Source organism: Crocodylus siamensis, chromosome 1 (genome assembly GCF_052110815.1).
Source record: "Crocodylus siamensis isolate JL-2025a chromosome 1, ASM5211081v1, whole genome shotgun sequence".
In the NCBI taxonomy this organism is placed as follows: domain Eukaryota; kingdom Metazoa; phylum Chordata; order Crocodylia; family Crocodylidae; genus Crocodylus; species Crocodylus siamensis.
In genome coordinates, this window is record NC_143395.1 from 119,596,229 (window position 1) to 119,620,644 (window position 24,416).

General features: G+C 41.2%; 1 protein-coding gene across 1 annotated transcript in view; it reads right to left on the reverse strand.

Moving 5' to 3' along the window:
- SYNE1 (spectrin repeat containing nuclear envelope protein 1) overlaps positions 1 to 24,416 on the reverse strand; it is a 515,591-nt gene that overhangs the window by 201,333 nt on the left and 289,842 nt on the right. Inside the window, exons 61-70 of the mRNA XM_090041573.1 lie at positions 23,453 to 23,606; positions 19,872 to 20,015; positions 17,975 to 18,139; positions 12,567 to 12,884; positions 11,639 to 11,794; positions 10,908 to 11,078; positions 9,418 to 9,744; positions 7,315 to 7,467; positions 4,006 to 4,173; positions 2,707 to 2,883 (exon numbers count right to left, since the gene is read on the reverse strand). Coding sequence (XP_089897699.1) covers positions 2,707 to 2,883; positions 4,006 to 4,173; positions 7,315 to 7,467; positions 9,418 to 9,744; positions 10,908 to 11,078; positions 11,639 to 11,794; positions 12,567 to 12,884; positions 17,975 to 18,139; positions 19,872 to 20,015; positions 23,453 to 23,606 — 1,933 coding nt within the window. The remainder of the gene's footprint in view (positions 1 to 2,706; positions 2,884 to 4,005; positions 4,174 to 7,314; positions 7,468 to 9,417; positions 9,745 to 10,907; positions 11,079 to 11,638; positions 11,795 to 12,566; positions 12,885 to 17,974; positions 18,140 to 19,871; positions 20,016 to 23,452; positions 23,607 to 24,416) is intronic.

Sequence of the window (24,416 nt, forward strand, 5' to 3'; positions counted from 1 at the left end):
CACAATTTTGAATATTATCTAAGGAATTAAATGTTAAAAATAATGAGTGCAATGACTTACTTATTTGGGACACTTTAACCCTTTTATTTCTCATATGAATGTATTCATCTAGTGGTCATTTGTTAAATGATGTTTAAGTGTGCATTGAAAATTTAAGCTCTAGGCTTATACCAAATTTACTTGAATCTAAGACAACCTTGAATTTAAAATGACCCCACAATAATTATATTCTACATGTGGAAAAATGTATAAATTTATTATAATTTTCCACATACAGAATCTAATTATTGGAGGACCGACTTAAATTTGCTCCCCCTGCTACTGTAGGTGGTGGGAGGACAGGTGATAAGGGGGTTATGCTGGCATAGGTAGTCAGGGGGCAATGGGGGAAGAAGTAAAGGGATAGGCAATGGGGGTGCTGGGGGAGGCAGTGGAGAACAGGCAGTAGGGAGGCAGGTGGTTAGGAAGCAGGTAGAGTGGAGTCAGTGGAGAAGGCATGCAGCTTGTCTTTTGCTGCCTGCCCCCTGCACTAACCCCTCCTTGTGCCCACCCACCACAACCTCAGGCTCCCAACACCCTTTCCCCCATCCTGACCCCATCCATCCTCTCTGAACTGTTTCTGCCTCCCAGAGCTTCAAGTCCTCACACCCTCTTCCCCCCCATCTACCCCCCAGTCTCTACCCCCTGCCTGCCTCTCCCCCACATCACTGCTGCAGCCTGGGGCACTGAGCATGGCTCCAGGCCAGCCCCATAGCAGTGGCACTGCTGCTACAGGACCAGACTGGGGCTGTGCTTTGTGTTCCAGGCTACAGTAAGGACAGAGCCTGCTGGCACCAAAGCAAAGGTAAGGGGGAGTGTAATAGGGAGGGAGTGGGCAGAGAAGAGATACAGGGGAGAGACTGGTGTGGCAAGGGCTTGAGCCTACAGGGGAGGAGCAGCTGGGGGAGGGGGAGAAGCAAGGCTGGGAGGACACCAGGCAGCAGCTGCAGCTCCAACCCAGGGTTGGGGCTGGAGCTGGAGCCACAGCAACTTCCTGCCTCCTGCTGACTCATATTGGATTCTACGACTTGTGCTTCCCCCCGCACCATGTTAAATGGGGAGAAAACATTATCTTTCAATCATGTAAATACAGTAATAGACATCCACTGTTGTAGTTCAGTGGTAGAGTCCTTGCCTGTCATGTGGGAGACCTGAGTTTGATTCCTGGATGCATGTATATAGCTACAGTCATTGAGGCACTAAATGTCTAGGTTTGGTCTGGCCTTTGGACACTGTCTGAAGTGGGGACAGAAGGTCTGGACAGCCTCCACTGTTCTATACCTCTGCCTAGGCATATGCGTTGAAGGTCCTAGTGATGTCTCATGCATACACCCTGATCTAGAAGGACTGACGATTGCCTATTACTATAGTAATAGAGAAATTTGCAGATTTGACAGTGGTTTACAGACATGGTTTAAATGTGCGCACATGTAGGTGAACTATGTACTCCCTTATATAGCTGGTCAGACCTTCTGCAACATAAAGAGCAGGCTGAGTTACAGCCCCATTCCTTTCCTCCTCTCATGTTGAGTCTTGTGGGAGCAGTGGCTATAATAGCAGCCTGCACACTAGGGTGTTAAATATCTCACCAGTCCTGGTACAAGTATAGAGGACACACCATCTAGCTCAAATGGTTTGGGAAGAAAAAAAAAGGTAGGATATGAAATGAATATTCTCTTGGTTTTTGTATTTATATTTGTTATTTTTTCATTTGTAAATCTTTACAGACTCCCCCCTCCCCTGCCGCCCTTCCACCACTCCCTCATTTTAGATACAATGGTCTGATCTCTTAATTGGATCAGCAGAATGACCCAGATAAAACTCTTATTCAGATGTATATTTTAGTTACACCAGGGAGAGAGAATGTCCTAGCATGCAACTGTCAACAAGGGATGTTAGGGCAAAAATCACCCAACAAAAAGGACCCACATAAGCTATATTCACAATGGCTACCTGGGCAAATTTCATTGTAATAATGTAAAGACCTGACTTAAACCTCACTATCAAAAATAACTAATAACAGGTTTCACTCTAGACATTCACTAAATGAATATTTCCATTGACTTCAGTAGCACTATTCATAATGTTGAAAATGAAGCAAACAGGTAAGTCTTTGAAAAATCTATATATGTGTGACACAATTTAATCCTAAACTTCTTCAAAACAAATAAACCTCAAAAGATCTTCCAAGTTATTTGTTTTCAAATCTTTTGTTATTGACTAGTGAACTATGCTTGTGGATATTTTCTTGCCAAACACTTTTTTCCCTTCTTTAATAATAAATATAGGAAATGTACCTTTGTACACTTGGATTAAAAATCCTCAATATCTACCTAGGATGTTTCTCTTAAATTTAATGTTTATTTTAAACTCCTGTAAAAAAAGTTTTTTTTATGGTAAACTGAAGTTACATTGGGATAAGTTAGAGCAGTTAGGCCTTATAAAAAAGCCTTAGAATGGAAAATGATAGCGCAATTACATTACTAACATACAGTCTCCTTTTAAACGGTGGAGTCAGTATTTATGCAGTTTTGTAAAAGCATCACATTATTACAGAAATTATTACATAAATGATTCGCATCCAATATAAAACACTATTATGCAATATATAACTATCATGTTACATGTCATTATAATCAATAAAAATATTTGCTAAATAAGACTTACTCTTTGAGCAGTGCTGCAGATGGCTGAATAGCTGTCTCTTGTCCCTTGCAGGTGAGTCTGTATATTTTGCTTAAATTTTGCTTGAAAGTGGTCTGCGCACTGACTGATCAAATAATCTCCTTTATCCTTAAGGCTGTTCAAACGATCTTCAAAGCCTGCAATTTCTTCCATCATTGCCTAAGAAAATTTAGAAAAAGCAACATGTTTTGAAGAAACAGCCTTATAACAGCTCTTTATGGAGAGCTTTTGAAAGCAGATTATTATAGATGTAATGCTTTCCTTAAAATGTATTTGTCAAGGGATTCTGAGAAAAGTTTTGGAAAAAAAAGAAAAGAATGTAATAAAAATCAGGTCCCAGCTATTGGTCTGTACTATCTATCAAAGAGTCAGTCTCAAAAAGAAACAGGTTTGTCAATCAATACACAAAGTCTGCCACAGTAAATTCATGTGCAGTAATATTTTCTAGCACATTAAAAAACATCTTAAGAGAACCAACATTTTGTAATCACTTTTAAATTAAGTAGTATTTACCTGTGTCACCCCCTCCTTCTTTCTGATGCTCATCATTTCTTATCTAATACCCAGAGGCAGATTTTGGTATTTAATCACCTTTTGTCCCATTAAAGACAAAGAATGAATTCTTAGTCCCACCAAACTCAATAAGAATTTTGCAATCTAGTTGAAAATGCCCAGAATGCCACCCAATGCATCTATTTACATGCTATTATGATAATCAAAATGAGAAAAAATACTTAAATGAGCAGATGTAACCCAGAGCTCACATCCCTCTTAAACTCCCAGAGCCCCCAGGAACCAACGCACTTCTACACAAGCCAAAATGGAGGGACACACCATTAAGCAGACAAAAATGACAAATAACTCATATCAGCAGCACTGAGTTAAACTCAAAACTATCAGTGGTAATGCCCAGTTGTTTGCCCAATAGCTTAGTGGTTCTAGAATTTGCCTAGGACACGGGTGAATCGAAAAGGGGATTCACACCAAATATCTTCCATGTCCCAGGTGAGTGCCTTACAACTAGGCTACAGAAGGGGCTGTGTAAGAGCATTCTCCCCATTCCTTTCAAAGCTGGAGCATTTGGCAACCAAGAGTGCAACCAAATTAATTACTGTTAACTCAAACACAGTATTTTTCTCATCATTCATTTTTAGTTATGAGAGTAATTATACATAATAGATTAGAAAGAAATTACTATTCCAAAACTGAGGTATGCGATTGTTGGCAAAACAGTTCTTATTTTTAGTGTCCAAAGGTTACGTGTTCAAGTACCAGACCTACCTTGTGATTGGCTAGTTGCTGAGTTATTATTTCCAGGCTGATGCTGTCCATAAGATCAGGGGTGACAAGCCGACTGGACATCTGTAACAGCCACTTTTCCACTTCTTGCAACTCACTGTTGTAATCTTCATGCTCTTTCATTTTTCCTTCTAAACTTTCCACATGTGCCTGTGGGCCCATGCAAGTCAAAATAAAATTTCAGAGATTGTTTGGGGTAAAAGAAAAGATGTCAAAAGCTGCTTTGAACCTGAAAAAGCTAGTAGGAGACTTATCATACAAACTCATTCACACAAGTAACACTAACATGACTAATTCACGAAGAAGGTGTCATGCATATGAGAAAGATTTTTCAAGGTTGAGCCCTACATTTTCAGCCAAGGTGAAATAACATATGTAAAGGGTTAATGATGAAGGGAATTAAAGGCTTTATTTGTTTTTAAAATGGGCCTTTGGCAACTCGGTATTCAGTTCATTTAAAAATAATGGATTAAACTCTTGGGCTAAGTACAGACTGTCAAAAAGCCTGAGGCTGAATCAGTCCAAACTAGGCAGCTTCCTTTAAGCTGCACGTTTTGAACTGATGATCAACTGAACTGCCATTCAGTTTTGAATTGGGAATGGCAGGGGGAGGCCTGCACTGACCCAGGCCAGTGTGTCTGTGTGTGTGGGGGGGTATACTGGAGCACATCTCCCAGCCTTCTGGCCATTGCCAGCACAGCCAAGTGTCCTCAAACCCCTGCTGCCCCCCTCCCCCCCCATGGTTCAGGAGCCTTTTCTGGGTGCCAGCCCACCTTGGGGAAACCTCCCCCCCAGGAGGTTCCCCCAGCCTGGGTTTTCCAGTCCAAAGGAGCCCCCCCATCTCTTTCAAAGCTGCAGATTGCTTCATCTGCTGCCACAGGAGCTGGGGAGGAGTACTCCTGGCCAGGTGCCTGCCCCTGCAGCCCAGCATCTGGACACCAGGGAGCCCCCAGCTTGGTCCCTCCCACCCCAGCCCAGGGTCCCGCAGCCTCGGGCAGCCCCAGGATCTGAGGGGAATTCTTCCCAACCTCACTCATTTGCATTAGCTGTTGCAGTCTCAGGGGTGCCAAGGGGGTGGAGGGACATTACTCTTCTCCCCTGCATTAGTTTTGCCTCAGACTCACAGCAACTAAGGCAAAACCAGCTGTGGAAGAGCAGGAGAATTTCCCTCCAGTCCCTCAAGCTGCCTAAGACTTGTGAGGGCTAAGACAAGGCTCTAAGGCAAGGCTCAGGAGATGAAGAATTCCCTCAGATCCCTGGGGCTGCCCCAGGATGGGGTGGGGGGAAGCCCCCCAAGGCAGGAGCTGCCCAGTGCCTCCATGCTGGGTTGCATGGGCAGGTACCCAGGCGGAAGGACTCTTCCTTCCCTTCTGTGGCAGCCACTGAAGCAATCAGCAGCTGGGAAGAGGGAGAGGAGAGGGCAGAGAACTGCCAGGATCTGAAAAGCCAACAGCTCAGTGGCTTTCCCTCCCCACATGTACTGTGTAGACCTTGCTATGTAGACCCTGGAGGGCTGTTCCCCACCCTCCTGCCATTGTCCCCTTCCACTGACAGACACAGGCAGGAAGCAGGCTTAGGAGCAGAGGGCCGAGGCAGTCCCTGCTCCACTGGAACAGGCGGCATAGCCCAGGGCCGCAAAATATCCAGGGATGCTGGGGGACTGTGAGTTAACTTGAACCAGGAAGGGGTCTGGGACAGAAGTTCTACAAATTGGTTTGACCTAAATCAGTTAAGTCTGATACTACATCCAACCAGGTTTATCTTAAACCAGTTTTGGTCATTTTGAAAGAAGTTTATGTGCACTGAACTTCTATTCTGTTACAGGTTTAAACCAGTTTCCAATCACTTAAGCCAGTTGATGTGTAACTTCTGTCCCTAGCCTTTCCGCTACTACACCCAACATAGTCACTCTGTCAAATTGTCTTTTATTTCTACGTGTTTTTCTCTCCCTTGCTGATTTGGTTGGGTGGAAAATAAGGAAAAATGACCAGACAGGTGAAACTGACATTGACTCTGAACAAAATACTGTCACCTGAACACAGATAATGAACTGAAAAAAAGATGACAAAAGGCAGAATCCTATTTCACTTTATGTGCCCAAGCACCAGTTTTTCAGCTGCATAACCTGCCATTTTTGGCACTTACATGCAGCTTGTGCTCTCACTCCACGTACAGCATGGACACATACGTGTCCCCCAGGCTAGTGGACAGTAGGCTGCAATTTCATTGGGCAGGTATGCAACTCCATATCCATTTACCTGAAAGCAAGGCCTGGCAAAAATCAGGAGAAAGACCTGCCCCATGGTTTCATCCCAATAACCAAGTAATTAGGGCACTTGTGCAGGAAGGAGAAGAACCAGGTCCTTGGGCCCCCTCCTTTATATACATTCACACTACACTCAGGGTTGGTTAACTAAGTGCCAAAAATGCCATAGATTCTGACCAAAATATGTATTTTGTCCCTCTGTCATTTATAGCAATCTTATGTACAGTACTGTATTTATAGTAAATAAATAAAATTATAGGCTTGGGTGTTATTTTTAAGATATTACTTTTTAAAAATTGCTTGCATATATGCTTGAGGGACACTTACTGTTTGGCAATTTGGATGACTGAATACAGCAAAAAAAAAAAATCAACATTTTTCTGTGGATTTGGAGAAATATTATTTTGTGCCTCTAAATTAACACACACACACACATCTCCAAATTTGGTTCTTTTCTCAGCCTCTGCTGGAGGATGAAACAGCAATTAAGGGGATATAGTCAGGTCAAGCATATGCACAGTGTTCTAACATTGTTTTACTATAGCTTATACCTGCTGGAGGTATCATCTATTAAGAGTTTTAGGAGTTATAATACTTCCAAATATAGACAGACAGAGAGATGTAGGAGTATTATATTTTCAACTTACTGACAAATATTAAATAACAAACTAATGCTACTTAACTATTAACACCACTAACATAACTTTCTTCAGCATTCAGAATTTTCTTTAGTGAACTCTGATGCAACTACTGATCCAGGTTAACCAGGCGTGGCCTGGGATAGCTGGCAAGGACATACTACAAGATGATATGGCTTGAGGCTTTGGAGAGATCATCTATTTTGGAAGTTTTTATACACCTTAAAGAGGCCTTCTGTTGGTCTGCATTATAGAAGGAAAGAAAATAGGAGAAGAATGACTATGAGAGGAAAAAGCTTAAGCCCTTCAACTGGAGAAACAATTCTCTTATATTCTATGCTAGTGTACTGGTAGGACTCTAGAATGTCTTTCCTAATTTTTTTTTACCTTTGCTGTGCTGCAGAGCTCCTGATAACTGGTCTGAAGCTTCTCAATGTTGTCCCTCAATGTAACATCGTTCACTAATTCAAGAAGTGCTTCTCCTTTTTCAGTCACTGATTTTATGGAAGGCTCATGAGATAGAACTGTGTGTTGTACCGACTAAAAATGGAAACAGCAATAAATACAGGTAGAATGACAACAGTATACATTAAGGTCACTTCTCAGGCATACCAGCTCTCCTCTAGAACTCTCCCTTCCCACAAAAAGTAGCTGAACCACTACTGTGGCACCATCCTCCCTCTCACCCAGACTCTAGGACAGCATTCTCTTTTCCATGGAGCTCCTCAGTAATCCTGGGGACAGCTGATATTGGAGGAAGTCACTGCTAGCATGGCTGATTCCCTGGAGCTTATAGGAGAGATCCCAGTGTCAAAAAACCCCCCAACCTGTCACTAAAAAAAGCAGTATGGTGCACATGACAGCAGTGTGCACTGCCAGAGACAGAATGCCATGGGAAACACACACTCAGGCATGTGCACACTCACTTGGATGTATCCCATTGGTGCATCTACATCTCCATGTGCACTTTACTAATTAGTAAACTAATTATCTCTGCATTAAAGTGTCATCATCTTCATGGGCACCTAATTAGGGCACAGTAAATTAATTAACTCCGCCATATGACAGTACTGTCGGGGACAGTACTATTTTACAGATGAGTAGCTTACTCCACTTATACACACATATAGATACTAACCACAGGTGTAAATTGTACCTAGTCAGCCCAGCCAGCCAGAGGCCTACTCTGCCCCCATTCAAACTCCTGCTGTATACCCGGGAGTGGTTTAGTCTGGTTCAAATTGCTCCGAAGTTTCATTAATTGCATGTGTAGAGATACCCAATGTGTTCTGCTTTCCCTTTATTTCTGCTTTTAGACATAAGGAAAGATATATAGCAGCATACGTAAAAGCTGTAAGTTATTGGTTTCCTAAATGAGTCTGGTGAGGCATGAAACTAACTATTACCCAAAATTTTAAGTATTCAAATTGTGCTGTTTTATGCAACATGTGTGAGCCTGGAGTGTACTGAAAAAATTACACTAAGGTGAGTTATTTTTACTGCTACTGTTTTATTGTATTCATACTTGTTTTTAACTTTTGGAGAAAAATTACTTTGCTGCTGGGGTAGAAGCATGGTTACAATATCCTCAAGAGACATGAGCTCAAACTCTGCTCCACTCAACCCAGGACTAAATAAGTACCTTGACATTCAGGCTAGGCATGATGTGAGTTAAACATTCCCTGAAATGCCACTGGTATACCTTAACCACCTCAAGTCATTCAACATGGGCAGGCCTATAGCTTCTATTTTATTAGACTGTTATGATGATGAATGTTAAGAAATACTTAACATTTTGAAGCTCAGTGAGCCGCCCATGTGTAAATTACACACAAAGGAGACAGTTTTTAGTTGAAAAAGCAACTTGCTAGAGGTTTGCTTTGCTGTAGTTCACTGTCAGTTGCTTTTCCTGCCTCAAGTTAACTTTTCATCATCACAGAATTTAAAATTATACCTACTTATGATTGACCATTGTGTAATCTATATTATTATTTAACAGGATCCATGAACATGGCCTTTCACTTTCAGATTAATCTTTTGATTATTTAAAGTCATACATGTGATTTAGAAAATATAAATATAACAAAAAAAAATAGTAGTAGTGAAGGAAGTGTTCTGGAGAACTGTAGGAGAAATTCTAGTCTCACTTTAAACAACAACTTTACATCCAGATTAACTTCTATCAATATAAATGGATTTTAAAAATACATATTTACATGCATAGAAATGAGAAGAGAAATTGGCCCCATGAGGGTAATTTTCAGATGTGGAAGCTTTACTGGGCATGAGAATTCCAAGTCTGGATCCCACTGAGTCTTAAGACTAGGCACAATGCATTTTTACACTTAAATATTGACTTCAGCACTTAGATAAGGGCTTTACAGGAATCTATTAACATCCCCACAGCAGAAAGTGGTTATCAACAAAGTATTATGAGAATTCTAACTCAAAGTTTAATTGACATGGTGGAATAACAGCAATCCTTTTTACCTTGTACTTGGACAACTGGGCTTTTTTCTCATACAATTCACTTTTGGGTTCCACTGGAATGTGCAATATAGACTGGTACTCTGTCAACCACTGAGTCTGTGCTTTGTACTTGTCTGAGAATTCCTTTGTCAGCTGAAGACACTTTTCTAAAACTGTATGCTCCTTTCTGATACAGCTGGCCAGCTCTTCAAGCTCTTCCACATAATCATCAATTTCTTTTTTTAGCTGGGTGGCTTCATTTTCCTCCATGTACTGAAGAGCCCGCTCTCCCTTTTCACGAGCAGATTTCAGCAAACTGTGTCCCATGTCCATGTCAGTTAAGAGAAGCTGTACAAGGAAGGTTAATAAAGTAGATGAAGTATTAAACCCTTCATTTGGTTATTCTTTAGTTTTGAAGCCAAAGAGTTCCTGCCAGCATTATCTTTTGCAAACTACTGATGCCAAAGATGGGAGTGAGCTACTGAACTTGAGCAGCCTCCTTGCTGACCAAGGTCATGCCTAAAGTATTGAAATGTGATGTGCTTGCAGGTAAGTATGGATAAGAATCCACTTAATGTATTGCTCCTAAAGACAAATATAGAAATTCAGGTACAGATTATTACCTGAGCATATGGATTTCAATCTCCATTACTAACAATCCAGCACCTTCAAAAATACTAAAATCAGCGTAAAGCACAGATAACTAAACAACTGAAATTTACTCCACCAATGTATTGCAGAACAGTGAATTATGATATAACATACAGTGGGGTTACCACACATTGTGTTGCTTTGGTCAATATTTCAAAGGCTGGTTTAAGGAGCACAGATACCACAGAATATAATTCTTCTTCCGTTGCTGCTGATTAAGTAGGATAGTACAGAAGACATAGTAGAATTCACTTCACAAAGAAATGAAAGCTTCTGCTATTTAAAAGTTACAATGTTTTAAAACCACAAAACACATAAAAATCTGAAACTTGTAATAAAATGTCAGGTGTTTAACGAGGAATTATCATTACAAGTCTGTGCACAAATAAAAAAAATACAAGCTGCACAACAAAAAGTGGAAAACAAAATAGTTGAAAGCTGTTATTTGGCACAGTAGGCATAAATGCTGCAAGATGGCTGAAGAATTCATTCGAAGTGCAAGGTGACTTCTACCACTGGCTCAGTTCTATGGCAATAGGTAGTCTTGCTTCCTCTAAAATATTTCTGCACGATCATTTGAGTGTTTTATTATTATTATTTTAAATTACCATTTACTAGAAGAATAGGATTTTACATCATCCAGGAATTTCATGATTAACAAGTTATCAAGTTGTTAATCCAGTACTACCACATTCTGTATATAATGAGAACAGAATATTTTTATACTCTGTGTTCTCATCACTGCTAATTATTCTGGTAAACTACTCTGGATTATTAAACCCAGATTTGTTTTTATTAATCTAAACGTGAGAAATAACAATATTAATCACAGTAATAATAAGAGAACAAGTGTGCTGTACCTCTAGCTTCTGCATTTTTTTCTCCATAGCTGTTTTGTCTATTACATCAGTCTTGGTGATCACATTTTTGAAGTTCTTGTTAGTAGCTCCATACCAGTCTGTGTAAGTACTAAAACCCAATTCAGATTCCTCCATACTCTGAATCTCGTCTTCCAGGAACTTTATTTGTTCCTTCAAACAAATTGTGGAAAAAATAGGAATGTTCATAAAAACTAGACATTTTGCATTGGGATGATGACTTCCGGTTACTACTGAAGTTAGCTGAAAGGCTGGTATCAGAAACAATACTTTGAACTATCTAGCCCACTGAAATCTGGGAAGGGGTTGTGTACATCTGAGGACATTGCATGATGGAGGATTCTACAGTTGTGAATAACTTCTTCAAATAATCCCCAGTAATAAAAAGATCATGTTTATATCAGTTCTCTAACTGATTTAGCAAATTATGAATGAACTAGCAAATGATGGGGGGAGGGCTCCATCCCCACCATCATGGTGGCGCTCTGCCATCACCTCCAAGTTTCATAGTTCCAAGAGTCCCTCCCACCCCACTCCCTCCACATCTGGCCACATGTCTGTATGTCTGTCTGTGCAGAGCACTCTGATTGGTCATTTCAGTAAGCACCGTCATTGGCTGCCAAGACAAGCAATCAGAGTGCTCCAAGAGCATTACAGACGGACAGACAGACAGACAGACTCCTTTATATATATATAAAATTTCCACCAGTTACCAGTACATGAAGTATAAGAGCTTGGTATTGAGATGTAAGCTGGGTAGCCTGACTCCCCATCCTACTAGTGGTATGACTTTCCTCCAGGATTTGCTGAGCCAATATCCCGACTTCCTCCACATCCTCCTTATACAGAACAATTTCTTCATGCCATTTCTGATCAAAGAAGAAGGAGACCTTGGTCAGTTTAAGTGATTACAATTAAGTTTTTAAATAATATGAGCAATTTAGCTTTAGCTAAGTTGAGGCATAACTAGGTGACAAAGAGCAAATAAATGGTTGTAGCTCTGGACATGGACGACATGAGGAATGAATAATAAAAAATGGAAGGAATGAAGCAGAATCCTACAAAGTTGAGCCAAATGAACATGTTACATGTTTCTCTTCATACTAGATGGGCTTAATTTGACTAATTTTAGTAATTTTTTTTAAAAAGTAGTTAAAAAAAAAAACCTACTGCACATCAAGGGGACACTTCTCTGTTGGCATGCTTGAAATAGGACTATAAAAGTGAAGGTTTCTACCCTTCACATCAATTCCCTGAATTCATTTGGACACAGGTCCCTCCTTTTGCTGACTAAGATAATTTTCTAATCATACTTATTTTTGTTGACATGGCAGGGTTCTTCATGGGAGAGTGAGCTGGGATCTGCTCCGGTTTCCACATTAACAGAAGTGATAAATACATTTCCACTTTAGGACCAACCTCTGCCCTCAGTCAAGACTGTCCATTCTACAGGCAAATGGAATTTCATATTCCTCTGTGAGACAGCACCACTGGCAAAAACTTCTCTTCACATGTAAACTCAGCTAGACTTTGATCTAGACTTACTGGGAGACAATGGCAATGCTGCATTGACAGCCATTTTCAGAGACTAGAACTAGGAGGGTATAATTCATCTCGCTCAATTAGATGTACATTGTTTACCTTCATTTGCTGTAGCTGCATCTCCTTTGTTGCTCTGTCAGACTGCCGACCAATCCTGATATTAACTTTTTCCTCAAGGCTCTTCAACCAGTCATCTACCTTCTGAAACTTATTTTCCATTAACCGCAGTCTGCTCAGAGTGGTGTTCAGTTGGGTTCTGGCCTCAGAGAGTCTGTGCTGGTAAACTTGCCAATCCTGTCGTACAGATTCTAGGACCCGGTCTTCTACCTGGGGCATTCCCCATGGTATCACCTCCTCTCTGGCATGAAGTGCTGCATTTAATAATGCCTGCCCCTCTGCACAATGCACTTGTAATTCCTGCAAGCGTACAATGACAAAGGTAACTTCTCTTATTTTACATTAACCAGGGTCACCGTGTTTTGTACAATGGGTACGAATCCTGCCACCATTCAGGTCAACTGGAAAACCCACAGTACTTTTGAGGGCTTCGTGCAGTATATTTAAGTTTGAATATACTTTATACCACCCAGAAAAACATTCTTTAATTCAGGCAAGCAGGGGAATTTTTTTTAATGCTAGCACTAATGTTGACAACAGGTCAATGATTAAATCAGGGAGAGCCTTAGAGACAAAATGTGTGCTGTATCCCTCCAATACGCTTCTGAGCGTATCCAACTTTCAAGACATAGCATGGCAGCTGGAATGAGAGCCTGGAATACGTTCATCCATTTGGCACATCCATGAACTCAAGACTTTCCAGCTGGCAGCCAGAGCAGTATTAGAGTGCCAATGGACTGATTTTTTAAAGCTTAATCTATTTCATTAGATTCCTGGACCTGCTACTGAATGCTTAGCCAAATGCTTATTTTCACTCTGCTTAAGCAGTGACAGTGTAAAGAGCACCACAGTTCAGATACAGTTAATTAGAAAAGGCATACAGAAATAGGGAACCAGCTGATATGGAGGAGGTTTATGGCTCAGGTTGCTTATTAACACATATATCAATATTTTCCTGTATATATTAATATATTATTACAAGTAAACTCATAGATTTATACATTAAATATAGTTTCTTCAAGTGTATTAGATCTTGTAAGGTGTCAGGATCTTCATACTTCTATTTGACTATCAACATGTAATCAGGAAATGGCCTGAACAAAGTACAGGATGTGATGTCCTCTTATTTTATGATTAGGTTTTTTGTAGTGGGGGACATGGCCCTGTATCTGGAGTCTCTTGAGTGTATATTAACAAACATTAACAGAAGCAAGATATTAGCTGCTGTGGTCCCCCTATTTTACCTATGGCAGGTTAGGGTGTCATAGATCCATAGAAGCTGGGTTGGAAGGGACCACAGTAGGTCATCGAGTCCAACCTCCTGCTCTGGGCAGGAAAGAGTACTGGGGTCAAACGTCCGTCCCCAGCTAGGTGCTTGTCTAGTCTCCTCTTGAAGACCTCCAAGGTAGGGGAGAGTACCACCTCCCTTGGAAGCCCATTCCAGGTTCTGGAAACCCTTACTCTGAAGAAGTTCTTTCTAATCCCCAACCTAAATCTGCTCTCTGTCAATTCGTGGCCATTGCTCCTAGTTACTCAGGGGATGCCCTAGCAAATAGAGCATCTCCTATTCCCTGCTGTCCTTTCCTGAGGAATTTATAGGCAGCCACAAGATCACCTCTTAGCCTTCTTTTGCAAAGGCTGAAGAGATCTATTTCCCTCAGTCTCTCCTCGTACTCACCCTTTCCCTGTAGGGCCTTGCCTGTAGGCCTCTAACCATATGAGTGGCCCTTCTCTGGACCCTCTCCAGGTTATCCACATCCCTCTTGAAGTGCAGTGCCCAAAACTGGATGCAATACTCCAACTGGGGCCTGACCAGTGCTGAACAGAGGAGAAGCATCACCTCCCTGGACCTGTTTTTCATGCATGTGCTAATGCATGATAAAGTGTGGTTAGCGTTGTTGATCACTTCGTCACATTGACAACTCATGTTCATCTTGGAGTCAGCTATGACTCCAAGATCCCTTACCACTGCTGTGCTGCTAAGAAGGTCATCCCCCAGCCTGTAAGTGTGTTGGTGGTTCTTTTTGCCCAGGTGCACCACTTTGCACTTGTCTTTGTTGAACTGCATCCTATTTCATTCTGCCCATTTTTCCAACCTGTCCAGATCCACCTGGATTCATTCCCTACCCTCTGGTACATTAAACTTTACCCCATAATTTGGTATAATCTGTGAACTTGGACAGGGAGCTCTTCACGCTCTTGTCCAAGTCTCTGATGAAGAGAACGAATCACACCAGTCCAAGGACTGAGACTTGCAGGACTCCACTGCCCATATCTTTCCAGGTTGATATCGACCTGTCCACCATCACTCTCTGGGTGTGACCCCTAAGCCAATTTGCCACATCACAAATCTACATCACAGTCAGTGTATTTATGAAAACAGAATGAGATACCATATCAAAAGTCTTCTTAAAGTCTAGGTAGATGACATCTACCTCAACTCCTGCATCTAAGCATTTTGTGACCTAGTCATAAAAAGAAACAAGGTTAGTCAGGCAGGATCTACCTGCAGTGAATCCGTGCTGATTTCCTTTCAGCATTATTTCCCCTGCTGGGCTCCCACAAATGTGTTCCTTAATAATTTTTTCCAGAGTTTTCCCAAAGATAGAGGTGAAACTAACTGGCCTATAGTTTCCTGGTTCTTCCCTGCTCCCCTTCTTGAAAATAGGAACCACACTGGCCCCTTTCTAGTCCTCTGGGACCTGACTGGAGCACCATGAGTGCTTGAACAGCTATGCCAGCAGCTCTGCTATGACACTGGCCAATTCCTTCAGCACCCTTGGATGAAGTTCATCTGGGCTTGCTGATTTGAACACATCCAGCCCCTCGAAGTGTCCCTTCACTAAATCTGCACTAACAGTTGGTGGGCTGGTGTCCCTCCTGTGTCTGTCTATGATCCAATTGGGAGATTTGTTTTTGTCTGTGTCTAGGAATACAAATGCAAAAAACTCATTGAAGAGCTCAGCTTTGTCCCCCTCTCTGTCACCAATTGCCCTAGTTTGTTCTGTAGGGGTCCTCTGCTACCCTACACCTGACTTTTGCTCCCTATATACCTGAAGAAGGACTTTTTGTTGTCTTTAATTTTTGTTGCCAGCCTAAGTTCTAATCCTGATTTGGCCTTCCTACCTGATTCCCTGCAAGTGCGAGTCAGGGAGGTATACTTCTCCTTGATAGCTACCCCATTTCCACAGCCCGTATACCCCTTTCTTTGTTCTTAGGCTTTCCTGGACTTTCCTCTTCAGGCAAGAGGGTTTCTTTGCCCCCTTTTATGTGCAAGGGGATTGTCTCCTTCTGCACCTGTAGGACTGCTTCCTTGAGGACCTTCCTGGACCCCCCATGTCATGTCTTGTGTTGTGTCAGGGTTGACTGTAGTTACACAAAGAGATTAGATTATGGATTTGTACACAATGGTTTGGATAGGGATGATCCTGCTTCAGGCAGGGAGTTGGACTAGGTGACCTTTGGAGATCCCTTCCAACCCTACTGCTCTATGATTCTATGACACAGGACACACCATTAGGTTACTAAATCTAATCCCAGAACAAAATTAAAATGTTATTTCTAATAAAGAAACAATAAGGGAGAATCACCTGTTCAAACATTCCCAAGAGAAAAATCCTCATCAGAAGTTTTTCAATATTTTCCTGCTACACAAGGATTTTTGAAGTTGTAATGTTTCAGCAAGATATATGTGTGTGTGTGTGTGTGTGTGTGTGTGTGTGTGTGTGTGTGTGTGTGTGTGTGTGTGTGTGTGTGTTTGACCACCCTGATCACATAAGTGACATTTATTCCTTTAACAAAACCTAGATTAAAACAGTATACATATTTTTGGGGTTAGAACCCTCAGCTTGTATTCTAAATTGCTCCCCTGACATCATATATAGCTTGTATTTTATTAATAATGTACAGGTATTTTGTGTTACCATTAGGTCAAGAACAGACATAAAATGTACAAAGTCAGTTGCAAATCATAACAGGAATTGCATGCAGGCCAAGTGATGGAAAACTTAAAACTCCAGCTAGCACTTGTGAGAATCAGGAAGAAAGAGGAACCATGTTTTGCATTCTCAGTATCCAAATCAATATCCAGCATTAACAGGAAAGCAGATCTATCTCAGTGTACTCAGTCCTGTAGCATATATTAAGTCCTGATTCTACTTCCTTAAAATGAAACCCAAGACTTCCATTTCTTATCAGCCATCTGAAGACAATTAAATATGAATATGACCACAGCTCAGGTGAAAACTGGTGCCAAAGTAGAATTGTAAAGGTATTTAGATACTAACAGGGTGTGTCTGCATGTGCTATTAACACCACTGAATAAACTCTGGCACAGTTTGCATGGGAGTATATTGTTCCTGCATTCCATGTTTGCACCCTGTTTGCTGTGAAGTGGGCTGGCTGGGGCATGAGGGTGCTTCAGTGCAGGGCTAGCTGGCTGGCAACCCTCACACTGAAGCACCTTCATGGCCCAAGCAGCCTTGTCAGCATCTACACACTCACTGCAGCGGAGTAGTTAACTCTGCTGTAGGATAGTACTTGTGTCTGGCAGTACTATCCTACAGTGCAGTTAATTCATTCCATCCTAATAGCATTGCGTGTATATGGTGATGTTTTCCTGTGGAGCTTAATTAGTCAGCTCTGCAGTATACATCTCATGTAGATGCACCCACTGAGAGGTGTATGTGGGATTTTCACTGATAACTTCCATTCATTTTAATGGAAATTAGGTACTTAGGTACATTTGAAAATTCCAGTAAGCACTTTTCTACATATTTAGATAACCAAATACTTTTAAAAAATAGCCCATTATTTTTTTCCAACAAAATAGACTGGAGTCAGGTTAAGCAGCTGCTGTGTTCATATGGTATAGCACTACAGATAAAAGAAAAATAGCAGTACAGATAAAATCCTGGCCTCTTGAAGTCAATGGCAAACTCTTTTTAACTTCAATGGAAACAGCATTTCAACCCTCAAATTCAAAATAGACAGGATGCTTTGACATTTTCCTAGAGTGCCATGAATCTGCTTTTTCAGAAATGGCTATAATTATATTATATAGCAATACTGTCAAAACACTGTCCCCTTTCTGTTGATTTCAGTGGAAACAGGATTTCACCCCTGATTTTTAAGACTAGTCTCCCATTTGGTGCTAATACGATTTATGGCAAAAAAAATTGAAATTCAACCCCCAAATCAAGCAACTGAATATCTGCAAGTCATTATTTGGGCCTGCAAACAGGAAATATCAAGCCCTATACATTTTTTGCATTTTCTCGGTGTGTTTACAAACAGGAAAAGTGATTGTATTATTATACATTTATATTATGTGAATATCTATTATCATTAAGTGGAATTTTTTTTGAGTTTGCAGCTCTCTCATTCTCTACCTGTAGATCCCGGAGTGTTGCCTCATGTGTCTGAGCATCACCTTCAAGATGAGATAAACATTCAAGCTTTTCCTGTTCCTTTTCTAGCCAAACTTCAAAGGCCTTCAGATCTTTTTGGTACTGATGATGTAAATGAAGCAATCCCTTGGCTTTGGTTACTGCCTCCTGTTTGTTAAAAATATTTGATTAGTGTTACATTAAGTTAAGAAATTTTAATTCCTAAAAGGAACCCAAACTGCAGAAGTGTAGAGATGAAGATTAACTTTCTTGAAGAAGAACAGTCTGGGTTCATGAGTTTGATTTGGTCAAGAATAAATAAAATAAAGGATATCCATGAAAACAGAGATTCATATATGAACTTTAGGTAAGTTTGGGGCTATTTGGATCTGGACTTTAGGTCTGGGTTTATTTTTATTTAAAACTTAGATGTATAATAACAGTGGGTCTGATTTTATTTCATTTACTTTTCTTTAATAGTAGATCTCCATTAACTTCATTAGAATGATTTGTCAGTGACAACTTGGAATTCAACTTATTCTCTTTCCAGGAATTGGCTGTCAATTGCAAAACAATACTCATTGCACCTTATAATCAGAGTATAAAAGGTATAGCAGGGCAACTTTGTACTTAAAGCAGCTGTGCAATGCATGAGGCAGCACCAGCTCTTGTGCCAAATGAGATGGTGTGATCAAAATTTCTATAGCTATACGTAACAATCAAAAGTAATTCTTTAGAAAAAAATTATGATTTCAGCCTTCATCTGTCTGTGCTACTGATTCCTAAGGGTGTGCCAAGACATCCTGTTACAGATCCTCCTAGGGGTAAATACTCTCCTCCACCATCTGGCATCCTGCACCTGCCCTAGGTACTTCAGCGATACCTGTAGCTACTCCTTTTAGGATTGTTGCTGTTGCTTTATGTCCTACCCCAAGGTAGCTTCTGTGCCAACCCCCTTCACCATGCTCCCAGCAGCACATTCTGCTGTGACTGGGTGGGTGGACAAACGTCCCAGCCTGGCTTGTTCCCTTCACTTCTCCCATACTCCTGGGGCCAACAGAAGAAGCTACAGGGGTGGTTGCTGGTATGTGAGACCACGCAGGAGCAGCCTTAGCAGTAGGGGCTACCCTTGCCCCTTTAAAGCTAGAGATCAGGAGAGGGCAGACAGTGGAAAGAGCAGGACACAGCAAGGTGAGCTCTCCCTCCACCACACTTAAGAGGCACCAGGTAGGTCGGTGATTCTCAACATTTTTTGCCTTAAGGTCCCCTCTATATCTTTTCTGAATTTAGAGCCCATTTTTTTCTGATTTAAATTACATCTCAGTAATTTTCAACTAGGATTCTTTGCAATTCAGAAAAGTGTGCTGCCAATTTTAATCCAGAAAAAAGGATGCTCCGAGTATCAGCCTTTTGGGAAACACTGGTCCGTATTATAAAATTCCCAAAAATCCCTTCCAGGCTAGTGTTTGGATTTCACTTGCTACTAACTTCGATTTTTAGTGATAAGCATTTGTAAAACAGGGATTTCTATAAGTTAATAAGTGTTTAGTATTTGCATCAACTGCATGGGATATATTCATTTACAAACAAAAATTCTGTATTTTCAGTGATGTTCCTTTTAGTCATGATGGATGAAATTCTAGTCAAACTGAAGTAAATTGTAGTTTTACCACTGAATTTTATGTAACCAAGATTTCACCCACTGCTTTTTCCTTATTCAGAATCCCAGTTTCTTTTCTACAAAGTTCCAAATCTCCACTAGTACTAAAAGGATATGGTGACAAATTGATAACATGCTGTTATTCACTATTAAATTATAATAGAAATAATAAAAAGACCCTTTCAGCTTTTACCCCTTGCTCAAAGAAAAACATTATAATGTTGTCAAGACAAAGTGTACCATTGTCTTGTGTTTGAGGAACTTGTATCGTTCCCGAAGGTCTTGGAGTTCAAGTTGAGTTACATAATGTTCAGTCATGCTTAAGCCTTTTGCTTCAATAGTCTCTAGTAGGCTGCTGTGACTCAAAACTTCTTCATTGAGTAGCTGCAGAATACAAAGAGAAGATGAATAATTTACCAATGAACAGCATTAAAATAAGGCTACAGCCATGCAGTCATTCTTTTCATTTTTCTAGATTACATGTGGCGTGATTAGAGGTTGCTTAGGGGCAACCAGCATGGGTTCATCAGTGGCAGGTCCTGTCAGACCAACCTGGTGGCCTTTTACGATCAGATCACCAGATAATTAGATGCAGGGGGACCAGTGGATATAGTCTTCCTGGACTTCCGGAAGGCTTTCGACACTGTCTCTCACCCCGTTCTCATTAAGAAACTGGGGGGCTGTGGTATAGACACCCACACAGTCAAATGGATCACCAACTGGCTGGAGGGCCACACCCAGAGGGTAGTAGTGGATGGGTCCTTCTCAGCCTGGAAGGACGTGGGCAGTGGGGTTCCGCAGGGCTCGGTCCTCAGGCCCGCACTGTTCAACATCTTCATCAGTGACTTGGACGAGGGGGTAAAAAGCACCCTGTTCAAATTTGCTGATGACACTAAGATGTGGGGGGACGTGGGCACACTGGAAGGATGCAACAGGCTACAATCAGACCTAGACAGGTTACAAGGGTGGGCTGACGAGAATAGGATGGGTTTCAACACAGACAAATGAAAGGTGATGCACCTCGGGAGGAACAACCGGCACCATGCCTACAGGTTGGGGAACTCCCCTCTTGTCAGCACAGAGGCAGAATAGGATCTGGGGGTCATCATTGACTCCAAGATGAACATGGGCCGGCAGTGTGGAGAGGCAGTTAGAAAGGCCAACTGCACCTTGTCATGCATCCACAGATGCATCTCGAGCAGGTCCAAAGAGGTGATCCTCCCCCTCTATGCAGCACTGGTCAGGCCGCAGCTGGAGTACTGCGTCCAGTCCTGGGTGCCACACTTCAAGAGGGATGTCAACAGCATGGAGAGGGTCCAGAGGAGGCCACTCGCATGATCAGGGGACAGCAGGGCAGGCCCTATGAGGAGAGGCTACGGGACCTGAACCTGTTCAGCCTCCAAAAGAAAAGGCTGAGGGGGGATCTTGCGGCCTGTTATAAAACTAGTCAGGGGGCATCAGCAGGCATCGGGGGAGTCACCAGGAATAACGGTCACAAGCTGGCAGAGGGTAGGTTTAGGTTAGATATCAGGAGGCGCTACTTCACGGTCAGGGTGGCTAGGGTCTGGAACCAACTTCCAAGAGAAGTGGTGCAGGCTCCTACCCTGGGGGTGTTTAAGAGGAGGTTAGATGCACATCTTGCTGGGGTCATTTGACCCCAGTATTCTTTCCTGCCATGGCAGGGGGTCGGACTAGATGATCTGCTCAGGTCCCTTCCGACCCTAGAAACTATGAAACTAGGTGTGTGATTAGGGGTGCACTGTGCACAATTCTCCCATTGGTCAGGGGAGAGTAGAAGGAAAAGGAAAATAAATACCCATGGTAGATGTCACCCACCTCTCTTCATTCACTACTGAAAGGTAGAACAGAAGTCACTGACTTCCCTTTTTAGTTAAGCTATTTAGTGAGGGTCATATTCTGTAGTTTGATGCACCATGAAGTGTTCCAAATAATTTCCAAATCACATTTTGTGCAGGTCCACTTCATTATTCTCTCTGAGATCATAAACCCTCAGCCCCACATTGCTAGAGCTGCAGATAGTGAATTTCAAAAACCAATGTTCAGAACTCAAGATGTATGATCAAATCTTAATGAGCATGACTCACCTTTGCTCTGCCCGCTGGGGAGTCATTTAGACAATGCAAAGGGATCATACATTTTACAAACTTAAAATAGTGATTTACAATAAGTTTCAGTTTTCATTCCGTTTTCACTGGAGTTAACTACATTACAGGGCAACAATGAGTTAGGCCCATTAGGAACATTTGAATCCTAATGTTTAGTTAAGCAATAATGTGATCTGACTAAGATATTTTATAGTTTAGACAATTTACAAGAGTTTATGGTCTAGAGTGATGCCCCAGGTGCTTAACTCAAATGGACATTAGCTGTCTTGAAATGTCATTATTGCCGTTATTTACCTTAAGAGTAACATATGAGAAGAAGATAAAGCTGAAGAAGATTTATCATCAAAAACTTTTTATTTTAAGTCAATTAGTTAGAATTTAGAAGCACAGTGCATGTAGTTACCAAATTTAGAGATCAGTCCATGTGAAGACTCCCTTTTTCAATGCATTCAAAAATAAATTAAAGTTTTTAAACAAATCAATCAAAGCTACATTAGCAAAACCACTTGAAAGTCACAATTGTAAAATAAATTGTTTTAATACCAAGTAGCCACTTCTATTCCCATACACAGAAAAATTATAATAATATTAGATACTATGGATTAACTACAATAGATTTTCACCTTTACATTGATACGTACGGTTTGTTTTTTGGGTTTTTTTTCATGTGCTATTCACGGTACTGATCTTTTGCTAGAAATTACTCAAGTGCCTCAGTAATAAATAAGAAATCAAAACTTCATTCTGAATAACTCACTGTCTGCTTGGTTTCTATTAGTCACAAAGCAGAAAAATTGAAGTATCAAATGCATACTTCTTTCCATTTTAGATATTTTTACCATGCTCATCACCATAACAAGTAATTCTGTCATCACAGAGCACATTTATATGAGATATTTACTGTGCAGTTGACTAATTAACTGTGCAGTAAATATCTCAGCATTTGCATGTGCTCCTTTATTAGGGTGCACAAAACTAATAATGTCCACAGCATGGTAGAACTTGTAAATACAAGTCCTAACCATCTGCAGAGTTTTTACGTGTGTAGCAGCGCATGTGCAGATGCTGGGCTGGCTGGCTGGGGCACAAGGGTGCTTCAGTGAGGAGACTGCCTGTCAGCTAGCTCTGCACTGGAGCAATTTCATGACCCACCCAGCCCTTCTGTAGCACACTGGCTGCCTATACATGAGCAGCAAGGCAACTCTGATGTGCTGTAATTACAGTACGTCGGAGCAGATTTGATTAATTCAGTCTGCTGGGGCATAGTAATTACCATGCTCCAGCAGCCTCCAGTGTCTTGGGTATCAGCATCCCCCTTAACAATGGTAATGGGGGCACTTTATCTAAAGGTCATTCAACAAGCTTTAGATAAAACATAGCTGCCGCCATTTTTAAGCACAGGGATGCTGATACACGAGAGGCTCCAGGCACTTTAATCAGAGCGGCTCTCGGAGCTGCTCTAATTAAAGAGTTTCCCCATCCCCACAAGCATGTGTATAAACACCCATTGTACTGGGTTGGAGCAGGCTGGCAGGCTGACCTCCCCAGACCTCTGCCCACTAGTGCTGCTGCAACGAGCTCTGCAGTTTATTGCTGTATGTTAATGACTCATGTAGATGCACTCACATAGAATAAAATTATTACTCCTGTCAGCAAAAAGGTTTCTTTCTTAAAATACAGTAACAATGCACAAACCTTTGCTTTACCGAGAACAGCCGACTTTTCCCTCAGTTCTGCACACTGTCTCTCAGAAGCATTCAAGCTGGCTTCTACTTTGTCCATCCAGCAGGAAAATTGACGAATATCATCCTGGTAACTTGTCCACTTGGACAGAGCTCCTTCCAGCTGACTAGAATTCAAAAATACATATCAGCTGAGATAACTGGCATCGCTTCTTACTTTAGAAGTTAGATAAAGTGATATACAGTCATCTTAGCTAAATATTTTGTTAGAAGAAAGATTGTAGAGAGAGATATCACATGCTAAATTGCCTTGGAGGGAGCTGACAAACTACTACATATCTTGATGGACTGCTTAAGGATGTGGTTAGTAAAGGTACCTTGCCAGAACTGGATAGGGAACGGAGAGGACATAACGTAGGATACAGGATTTGTGGTGGATACAGGTGGTTTGGATTCCAGAAATACTATGTAAACACATATATACCAACTCATATAAATATGTGGGTCAAGTGTGGTATAAAGGAATCAAATCCTGAAGTACTGACTAAAAGTACCTCCTCTTCTCATGCATTAGAAAACAGCTGCTATCTATTGATAAACCATCTTGGTTGTTTGAAATTTAAATGTTTGTAATTAGCAATAGAGCAGCACGCTGTGTTTTTCTTTATTTCTTTTTTCTTTCACCATTGCCAGCATGATAGAGAATACCAAAATTATATTATAATATTTTGAATACCACTTATCCCCTCAAGCTTAATCCTTTGAGATCATGTCTACCTCATACAAGGTTTCTAAGGTCATAAACTCCTACAACAAAGGACTGGACCCTTCATTTTCTCAATGTTCCTGTTAGTTGGCTTTCTGCACCTGAGTTGCATTTCACAGAGAAGTTAAAATGGCTGCATGCAATTTAAAAATAAAATTTACCATCAAATAATGAGGAAAGAGACTGTTTCTAAGGGTAACAGTCTGACTGT